This window comes from Haematobia irritans, chromosome 2, assembly GCF_050003625.1.
Source record: "Haematobia irritans isolate KBUSLIRL chromosome 2, ASM5000362v1, whole genome shotgun sequence".
NCBI classification, from domain to species: Eukaryota; Metazoa; Arthropoda; class Insecta; order Diptera; family Muscidae; genus Haematobia; species Haematobia irritans.
The window spans coordinates 119,809,601-119,820,781 of NC_134398.1; the positions used below are offsets into that span (position 1 = coordinate 119,809,601).

Genomic DNA, 11,181 nt, shown 5'->3' on the forward strand with positions numbered 1-11,181 from the left:
ATTGAGGTTTAAAAAATATTCAATGAAAAATTTTATTGATTCAACAAAATTTTTAATTGTAACAGAAATCAATCGAAAATTTTCGTTTGATTTTTTATTAACTTTAAAACACTCTCCTTTGAAATTTTTTGAAATTACGAATCCTTCGTGATTACCTGGGGTTATGTATAAAGGCAAATAGCATGTTCAATTTTGAGAATTACGGTTCTCAAAATAATACCAATATCTGTGGATTACACTTAGGCAAAAGTCCTATTTTATTCCTAGCAGTGAATTGGTGGTGAGCACAGTATCCATGGAATGTAGATTGCATCGATTTCAATGGCAATTGTTCAAAACTGAATGAAATTAAATTTACACAACACTGAGAATGAATTTATTTAAAATAAATAAAATAAAATTCCATTTACAATTTTCTGCTCGTTAAAGGGATAATGTTCACAAGGAATCGAATCCTCATTGGTAATAAAATTTAATCTGTTTTTATTTCTGTGGGTAAATGTACTAATCCTTAGATATCGAAAAACACACCAACCACAGCTAACACAAATTTTTTCGATAATTTTGAAGTTAATCAATCTTTGACAACATCTCTCACACAGCCTATGAGAAACTTTAATTTACTTAGCAAATTGGCTTTTAATGTTAAACTCACACAATACATTCGAGATTTTGACCTCTGACAGTTTTCAGCTTTTGCACATTGTAATTACAAATGTACATTTGTATATCCCATCACATACACCCCTCTTTTTTCATGCCGAACTATCAAATTTCCCCCGAAACTAAATTCTCCCCTATTTGGTACACAAATAATCTGCCACCCAATGTAGGGTACAAAGAACAAGAAAAGCCAGCAAAAAAACACAAAACTCAAATTGAATGTCCTTTTACGTCTCCAGATATATGAATGTGTACATAGAAGAGCCAAAAGTGTTAAAGGATCTGTATGTCTTTTTATGTTTCTTTCTTCTCTAACTGGCAATGGTAGTGGTGATGATGTTTTCGTCTTCTCCTTCTCCGCGGTCCCTTTAGTATATGCAGTGTATCTAGCTGCCATAGGATCTTGTAAGGCCAGGCATAGCAAAAAAAAACAAAGGTGGGGGAACTGTCTCAGCAGCGAAAAAAGCAGAGCTTAATCCTTAATAAATATTTTATGTATTGCATACGGAGGAGCACAAAGCCAAAGCAAAGCCAACGACAGTCCGTTTACTAAGGGGCTCTATTGTTGTGTATGGCAAAGTGGCACACACATACACGCATACAGACAGAAAACACCAATGATGCCCACTTATGTACACAAAAATACAAAATGATGATGTTCACTTTTTGTCCTGCATCCTGCATTATCCTTTAAACTCTCTCAGTCTGACTAATGTAACCAATACTCTGTCTCTTTCTGTCTCTGGTTAGCTGACTGGTGGCCCAGACAAGACCAGACCCAACCAGCCCAATCTAAATATGTATATACGTATGGGTATGGAATGAGGTCCTTAAGAAAGAGATTTATGAATATTTAAAGAGGGCGTGTTTGTGTCTACGAAAAGATATCCGTACATACTACACAACCACCATAGTCGTCTTCGTCCCTATTGTTATCCTCCCCTTCATCTTTATATTTACCCTCACCATTATCCTTGTGTGCGTTCGTATGTTTTTTTTTGCTTATTTCATTCATATTTTTTGGTTGAGTAAATAATGAGCAAATGATGTCTCAAACGGTTGTCTTTATGGGAGTATATGCATGTGTGGGTGTGTGTGCGCGTGTATTTGATTGGCAAAGAGAGCAAATACCCATATATTCTCCTACTCTCCGATGACACCACAAACTATCATCCCACACATACGTGAGCGAGCAATGAGAGTTAACTTTGCATTGATTTTTACTCTCTCTTGCTCTTTTTGTTAACAAAAACAACAGAGTACATTTCCCCTCTTACTGACAAATGGAACATTTTAGGCTCTTCTCATTTTCCTTCTCTGTCATATTCATTTGGCTTAGCCTCTTCATATAGGGGTAGTTGCTCTCTTGTCCATATTTGCAACCCCTCTATAGATGGAAATTTGCTCTTTTTCTTTTGTTGGCCCAGAAACAAAAACAAAATTCTACCCCCGTCATGAAACCAGTTACCCAGTGAATGCACATGTCAGGGTGTTTTTCTTGTTTCGTCTGCCACTGACATAGAATGCCAAGAATTTCATAAATTTTAAGCATACTTTGGGCAAACAAAACTCATCCATCATTCGTCTTTCAACCGTACAAACGTTTAAAACGCAAAACGTACAGCGCTGGTTTAACAAAATTTTACGTCGCAAAATTTAAATAAAATATAACGGTTATGAATTCGATTGCACCCACAAACGGATCTATGTTTTAGTGACTTTACGGAAAGGATAGAAAAATTGCAGTTTCTAAAAAGAGATAGACAAACATTTTTGATTGAAAAAAAAAAATATATATATATATATATATATATATATATACAACAAGTGTCTGATAAATTACAAACAAAAGTGTTCAATAGTGAAAATAAACTTTAAAGTTTTGAAAATTTTCCTTTTCAAAACTTTAGCGGCCAAGATTGGATATTAAACCTGTGGAGCTGTACCAATTATGGTCTACTTTGTACGTATACATTTTTTTAATCAGAAAAAAATTGTTTCTGTAATTGGTATTGGAACAATTTAAATGCAAATGTTTTGTTTGTATATGATATGTTTAAAAAGTAAAGTTTTCAATTAATTAAATTAATAAATTTTAAATAAATTGTGCTTACAAAAATTCTGTTGTATATTTTTCGCGAGCAAAAAATAATTTTTGCAAACAAAATTTTATATAAAGTTGAATATATTAATGCTGAAAAAAATCATTGGGGACAAACAAGGTTACGGTTGCCATAAGATTATGTGCCTTTTAAAAAATAAAAACTTGAACAACAGAACAACAGTTCGTTGATCTAAAATTTTGTTCCGATACTAAGAATTAGGTTTTTGTGTGCGGTGAAAATTAATTCCAATTGCGGTTGAGAAATACCGTCGGCCGGCAAATAATTCTGTCCAATAGGAATATTTTGGTGCGGATTAACTTTCAAATATTTACCATCTACATTTTTAATAAGAAATTTTCTTTGACGACTGCAATTTTAAATCTTGATCTTAATTTTTGAACATTTTTTTATCAATATCGAAGTATTAGGTACACTGAAAGAATAGTTTTAGTTTCTCGATAAATTCGTTTAGAATCCGTTTTAGAAGAGATGTGAAATTTTGACAGAATTTGAGGTCATATGATTCAGCCAAACTTTAGAATGTATTTAAAATAATAAAATAATTATAACAAATATTTTTTGGGTAAAATATCATAATTTTTTTAATTCACATTGGAAACACTGAACTCGCATCACACCTTAAGAAATTATGTAAATTCAGTGCAACGGTTGTGGTCATCCATCCTATGACAAACCCATGTTAAACTAACGCCACTGTGCAAATTTTGTACCATGTCCTGATCTAAAAAAGCACATATACATTACTTTGGGCGATATTTGGATTTGCTGGGATGCCATACATTCCGATTAGATTCGAATAAACGCGGATATAATAAAAGATTTTGTACAACCAAATGTATCTTTAATTAGTTTTTTTTTAACGTCAACTAAAACTTGTTGAAGACAAATACTATATTGCTATGATGACTATAAATTCAGATTTATTTGTTCTGCCTAATAATAATTTTAATTGGCCTAGACTAGAAATGGCATCAGTCCTTCGGATGTTTCGCTACTTCACTATTTCGGGTTTCGTTTGTAAACAAACAAAAAATAGTAAAAAACTGCAAAAAATAAAAAAATCTTTGCATTTTCGATTGTATTCTCTACCCAAAGACCTGCTGAAATATTCTGTCGAATTTTCCGCCAAAATTCTCAGTCTTTCAAGAACACTTTTCAATTTTTTTGCTTAAATAGCGTAAAACAAACGGGCTTTTAATACCACCTGATTGTTAAGTGCGAAATAAGCTTATCTCTCGAAGAGCAATCTTGGATATATACTAAAGGTAATGACTTGGGAAAAACTTTCAAATATCTTTGCTGGAATACTAAATAATTCATTAAAAATGAAATAAAATAAAATAAAATAAAGAATACGATATAAATAAATAAATTAAGTTAAATGTAACTAAATTATATTTACGGCCATTTTCATGTACCTCCGCTAGACTTTAACGGCCAGGTAACAGAAAGTACACAAAAAAAAATTCCGTAGTTAAACTAACGCTAAATTTAACTTATTTTCATTGGAAAAAATTTATTTGCTTGTAGTTAAATTTTATGATTTTTATCGAAATTTTCCACAGCTTAATGCAATCTTACTTTTTTTTAAGTATGTCTCAAACATTTTATGAACTAAACGTGAGTATAAAGTTCAATGACCGTACACGTAAGTTCAATATGAACTAAAGCAAAAGAAGATTTTCGAAAAATTTTCGGTAATTAAGTTCCTAACTGGCATATTGAATATATAAGCAAGGTGATAGCTATGTCCATAATACGGTTTAAAAGTTCGTTAGTTAACGGAGCACTAACGGAGCTTCATAAAATGGGGATTAATGTTATAAAATATTAAACTCTGGAACGAAATTTTTGACAAACGAAATTATCGTTTTATTTGATTTTAAAGAAAACATTTTGGTAGCAAAAAAAATCTTGTCGGAAATTTCATTCCTCAGATATTAAAACTCTTTCTTCAGTGTTATATCTGTCAAAATTAGGCGACATATATATGTATCCTAAACCTAAAAAAAGTGATCGCACCATGAAAGAAAATTTAGGTTTATTTTAGACACTTTTATCTAAAATATTTTAATGATTGCAATATTGTACAAATTAATATTTTTTTGCTAAATTGAAGAAAAGTTTAGTTTTTTCTGCTGCTTATGAACATCCCAGCAAAAAAATTTGGAAGTTCTTCCAAACGCACAACTTTAAAAGCACTTCCAGAAGATTCACTCCCAATGATGTTCTTTATTTTAACTACCCAGGAAGATCTTTAATTCAATCTTTTATAACATGTTTTTTTCATACTGTTAATGGATAATTTTAACTTTTTTTGTTTCAAATAGGTTAAAAACAGAGTAAGAATTCATAAAATGGTGCAGATTAGTTAAATTTTGTCGATAAAAATGCTAAATATAATATGAAAAAATTGTGAATTTTTGAAAATATTTGAGGTCAAACGTTCCCGAGAAGCGTTAGAATCCATTAAAAATTATAAAAAAAATTATAAAAAGTATTTATTTGACAAAATATCACAGAATTTTTTAATTTACATCCAAAACATTGAATTCGGATCACGCCTAAAGAAGAGATGCAAATTCAGTGCAACGGCTGTTGAAATGGAGAACTTCCGTCCTATGACAAGCCCATGCTAAATTCATCGCTTCTGCGTCAATTTTGCACCACTTCCGGATCCAAAAAGAACATTTTCATTACTTTTTTGGCGACGCTTTTTTTGTTGGGATATTTGGAAGGAAAATTGGAGTGAGAGGAAATTTGTTTTCAGTATTGATTATTTTTGTGTTTCAAAATGTAGACTACATAATACATAGCACCACTATATATAATGTATAAAATAAAAAATTTCATGAGCTTCTCAAAATTGTACATGCTATTCAGCTTCAACAACTGATTCGAGTTGAGATTAACTCACCCAATTGATTTTAGTTCAATAAAGTTTATCCATTCTAAATCAAAATATTTGAACATAAACAAAATAAAAATTTGAAATTAAATAGAATTAAATAAAATAAATAAATAAAAACATCTTCACAATTCTGTAATGGTTAAATTTGACGAATAAATTATAATGTTTCAAAACAATTCTCAGTAAGGAATTTAAAAAAATGGTATTCATCAATAATTCGACCTCATTTAGTTGTTATTTTTATTATTTATTTTTTTTTTTCAAATATAAAATCAAATATATTCTTATTCATACTATTGAATATCATTTTAAGTGGTAAATTAAATAGTTAATTAAATTTATTACAACTGCTGGCCTAGATGCTTAAACCCGAAGAATTCACACTGTAAACTTCCCTACCAATGGCAGGCATTAAAGCGTAACAAAAAACTGCAGGAATCCAACAAAATTTTTCTTTTGTCAATCAAAACCCCAACTCAATATGCTTCACGTCAGTGCACAGAGATTAAGCCAAGTGTGAAAACCGCATAAAAGAAAGCAGGAAGCAAGGAATTAATGCACTTCGGCTACTGCATAGTTTCCATCATTCTTAGAACAACGGGAAGTCTTAAGGATCATCCCAATTTTTCGTTGCGTTATCCTTCTGATTAATAAAAAAAAAATAGTGACCTCACAACACTTGGCTATTTTCAAAACCACGAGTGGAGTGGGAATACAAAAACTCCTTGGGATTCCTAAATAATTGCGCCAAAATCCTGTTGAGTATTGATCCTGTGCCAACGGGAAAACAATATGCTTTAAACAGTCAGGAAAAAAACAAAACGAAAGAATTTTTGGGCAGAATAACAAGGAATAAAGCCTGTGTTTTTTGTTGTTGTGCCTCTCCATATGCAAATAAATGAAGGGATAAAATCAAGCTTTTTTTGCATCAATGCATCCACCACAATGACAAAGAAAGAAATCACTTAGAGATTAATTGAAAACCGCACGGGTTATATTACCAATAGCCCACAATTTGAATTTAGGGTTTTTTGCTTTTAAGGATCGATTGTTTATGGTCTTTGGGCATTTCTTAAGGCAAAAACACGCGCTTTGTTTAGTCAAAATAAAACAGCAGCAGTCGATATGGAAATCATTAAAATAATCATCAGCTTTAATTAGTGGCAACCCTTTGGCGATATCCTGCCGTCGGGAAAGTTCTTTTTTCCCCGTCGCTCACTCTCTGTAGAGCTCACGCGTTTTGTTTTATGTCAACTCTGAGGAGGTGTGCCTATCAAAAGATGCTGGATATCGAAAATGTTTTGATTTTATTTAACTAAGCTCTAATTGGTCGATAACGACCACAACCATTGATTGATTGATTGATGGATGAATGAATGAATGAATCAAATATAACAACAAAAACAATACAAATATTGCAAAACAACTTTTATTTATTTGCCTCCTTTTGTTTTCTTGTTTTGTCTTTTTAGAGTCCTCGTGGCATGCAACCCTGCAGTCCATCAGGCGTTTTAGCGGTAACAATGCCTCCTTCAAAAAGTCCCACCATGGAATGTGCTGCTGCTGGTCAAAAAACTCCAGAACCTCAGGCCCTGAATATCAACTCGGCCATCAACAATAGCATGACCTCCTCCACTTCATCCACCCCATTGAGTACCCGCAATTGTCCTTTGAAATTTTCTATTGCGAAAATTATGGAACCAGATCAACGGTCTCAGGCCACATCGAAAACAAATCATATCAGTATGAAGGATGAGGATCGCTCCTGTAGCCCCATTGAGGTAACCAGTGATGATGTGTGTGAGTCCTCCAGTAATGTCAACGCCAATGCTGAGGATAACTACGATTCAGCCTTTAAGAAATATGTACCGTCCTCAAGTTCTTTAGTTGCTCCTGGCAGTTCTGGCTCCAGTACTTCAGCTGTGGTGCAACAATTTGTATCCTCCCGCCATCAGGAATTGTTGAGTCAATATCCATTGCTCTATTATGCTGCCCCCAATCAACTGATGTGTGCAGCTGCCGCCGCTCAATATGCTGCCCTAACAGCTGCTCAACAACAATCTTTACTCAGTGGAAATCCAGCAGCCACTGCAGCCCATTTGAGTTCATTTACCGCTTCGCTTAATTCCCTGCATAGTCAAACATTACGTCGCCAATTGGCAGCTCCTGGAACCAGTCACCATTTGGCCGCCGCAGCTGCAGCTGCTGCTGCAGCCCATCATCAGGCTGCCTTGGCTTCGGCCCATCCGCAATTACAACAAAGTTTGGAGAAGTCCCCCATGGCTCACAAGTCTCGGGAGACCGCCTTGGCAGCCGGAGTAGCATATCAGTCTCACAAACGCAAACATTCTCCTGCCTCCAGCCATAACAACACCTCATCCTCCATCAGTGATCCTTGCTCACCACCTGAGGCCCAAAGAGTACGAGCCGATTCTCCCAGTTCCATTGATGACAGTCCCAATTCCGTCAATGGTGGTAAACAGAAAACCTTTTCCTGTCTAGAATGTGGCAAGGTCTTCAATGCCCATTACAACCTAACGCGTCATATGCCCGTCCACACGGGAGCTCGTCCCTTTGTATGTAAGGTGTGTGGCAAAGGCTTTCGGCAAGCCTCCACCCTGTGTCGTCATAAGATCATTCACACCTCAGAAAAGCCTCACAAATGTCAGACTTGTGGGAAGGCGTTCAATCGCTCATCCACTCTGAATACCCATACACGTATCCATGCCGGCTATAAGCCCTTCGTCTGTGAGTTCTGCGGTAAAGGATTCCATCAGAAAGGCAATTATAAGAATCACAAGCTCACGCATAGTGGCGAGAAGGCTTACAAATGCAACATTTGCAATAAGGCCTTCCACCAGGTCTACAATCTGACCTTCCATATGCATACACACAACGACAAGAAACCCTACACTTGCCGCGTATGCCACAAGGGATTCTGCCGCAATTTCGATTTGAAGAAACACATGCGTAAGCTGCACGACATCGGAAGTGGTCCTTTGGATTTGGATGAGAATACCAATGAACGCTTGGAGAGACGTCGTGAGTATACCAGACGTGATCAGTCCATGGATTTCCATGGAGCCAATCTCAACTCGAATTCATCGGATGGATCCATGTCGCCACCCATTAATGTAACTACACCTCCATTGTCCAGCAATGAAGGTAGTAGCTCAGCGTGGCCACCATCGTCCCAGTATTCAGGCAATCATCCTCATAACTATTCCGCTGCTGCTTTGACACCACCAACAGTGACGAATTTTCGCACAGCCACTGAATATGGTGGATCTTCGGCCTTCATCAATTTCGCCCAAACAACAGCGGCGGCCACAGCCAGTGGCCACCTAAATCCAGGTCATGGACAACATATGACACAGGCGGCGGCGGCGGCCAATCATCAGCGACTATCGGCAGCGGCGGCAGCCGTAACGGCCATGGATAATGTACCCTTCATTGCCAAAGTATTTTGACACAGATACTATGCAGATACCTTGGCCACAACGGTTCATCACCATCCACACCCCAATCAACGCCACACATCCCCATTTGTGGGTTCTACCAGTGTTCAAAATTCTTGTTCCACATCTGCAGCCTCAACACATACATCATCACAAGCCTCATCGACCAAGAGTATTCTAATCGATTGACTGCAATTTGTAGCAGCAGCAGCGGTAGCCACTGCAATGCCTCCACAACATGTGATGACCGTGGAAACGCATACCGAATATCGTCAAGAGACGTCGGCAACATCAAGTCATCACGATGTGGTGATAGATGAAGACAACGATGAAGAATTGGAGCCCGAGAAAGCATTAATGATGTCAAGCACTACAACTTTGGGAACAGCTGTACAGGCTCTCAATGGCTTATTTTGAGAGAAGAGCACATATCAGTTGCTGGATGCTTAGGAAATGCAGAGAAATGTAATATCGCTCTCTTCCTATAAATGAAGAGAGGCAGAGAGAGAGAGAGAGAGAGAGAGAGAGAGAGAAACAAAAGAAAACGAAAGGTTTCACTATGACCTTCTCCAAATCCATTATAACTTAATCCTAGTTAATGCTAGTTAGTACAGAACATTGGATGTCAAGAGAGAGAGAGAGAGAGAGTCATAAACTAAAGTTGATCTTTAGCACCACCTCACCGTATTGTACCATAATGTTAAATATATTCAAAGAAAAAATTATCCCAAGGCTCTAACAGCCTTTAGTAACCGTAACATTGAGTGTGATTTTTGAACTTAAGAGACAAAAAATATCCTTTAATCCTAAGAAAACTCAATTATACTTTTTTGTCATAAAAATTGTTAAAATTTAGTGAAATTGTAAAGAAATTCTTATAGACGCCTATATTTACACATGCGTATGTGTGCAAATTGTATATAAATGATAAGCCTTTATGAATCATTATTCATGTGAAGTAAATGTGAATTATTACCATAGAATTTGTTCTTTGCTTCTTTTAGTTAGACATCTGTAAATGTTGTATGTAAAAGATTGACTATAGCAACGTCCCAAAAATATGAACTGTACACACAGTCTAGAGTACTGATATCGAAGAAAAAATTATTATAAACAGAAATGTATGTATTTATCATCCACAAATAGAATCTATTTATTCGAGTCATTTTTTTAAGTAATTTAATCGAATAGGAAGTTTTACGCTCTCTAAGGATATTTCATAGCATAAGAATGGTTTTATTTATCATAAAGAAAAATGTTTTAAATTTAATTGAATCAAATAAATATAGAATCAAATTTACAAAGTGTGTTTTTATTATTTTATCTTAGCACTGACAAACAGCCTTTCATGTGAATTTTACATAAGAGAGTGCTGACCGATTCCACTTTTTGGATTATTAAAGGTCGAATGGCGTTTTCAGGATAGGAGGAGAATCACCGTATGGGAAACCAGAAAATCTCCAGCTTTGTAAGTTGATGAAAACCCCACAAATAATATTTGTGTTTAGCTAAGGATCGAAACGCTTATTTAGGTCCCAACATCAATGGCATAGAAGTCTCATTGGCTAGTTTCCCATCCTCTTTCCTCTATAGTCTATTAAGCAAGTTTACCTTTAGTCAATTTTCAGTGGAATTGGTTACAAAGAAAAAAAATATATATATTTTCGTTAGTACTAAGATTTGTTGCCCTTAAAATAGGAATGCGAGTTTTGTTTAGTATAGAAGTCGCTTTTCTCTGATACAAAGGTTTTTTTCCTTGACTAAATGCCGAGAAACTTTTCAATGAAGACGTTTTGTTCTTCTCCGAGTAATTTGATACGATTAGATATGAGTTGATAAAAAAATGGTAATGTTCCACCACTTATTACACGGGCCGACTTAAAATTGGGTATCTTAACATGAAAGATTTTTTTTTCAAAATAAACGAATTTGTCTTTAAATTTGTTGACTTTTTTATCTTAAGTACAAAGCTGATAAGTGTTCAAAAATAGGAAAATTGTTCAATACACAGGTTGGCTGATAA

General features: G+C 35.1%; 1 protein-coding gene across 1 annotated transcript; it reads left to right on the forward strand.

Moving 5' to 3' along the window:
• The first annotated feature begins 2,271 nt into the window (after nt 1–2,271).
• On the forward strand, nt 2,272–9,683 carry erm (earmuff). Its single transcript, XM_075295997.1, has 2 exons — nt 2,272–2,626; nt 7,173–9,683. The coding sequence occupies exons 1-2, from the start codon at nt 2,615–2,617 to the stop codon at nt 9,168–9,170; spliced, it is 2,010 nt and encodes a 669-aa protein (XP_075152112.1). The 5' UTR covers nt 2,272–2,614; the 3' UTR covers nt 9,171–9,683.
• Nucleotides 9,684–11,181: the final 1,498 nt, after the last annotated feature.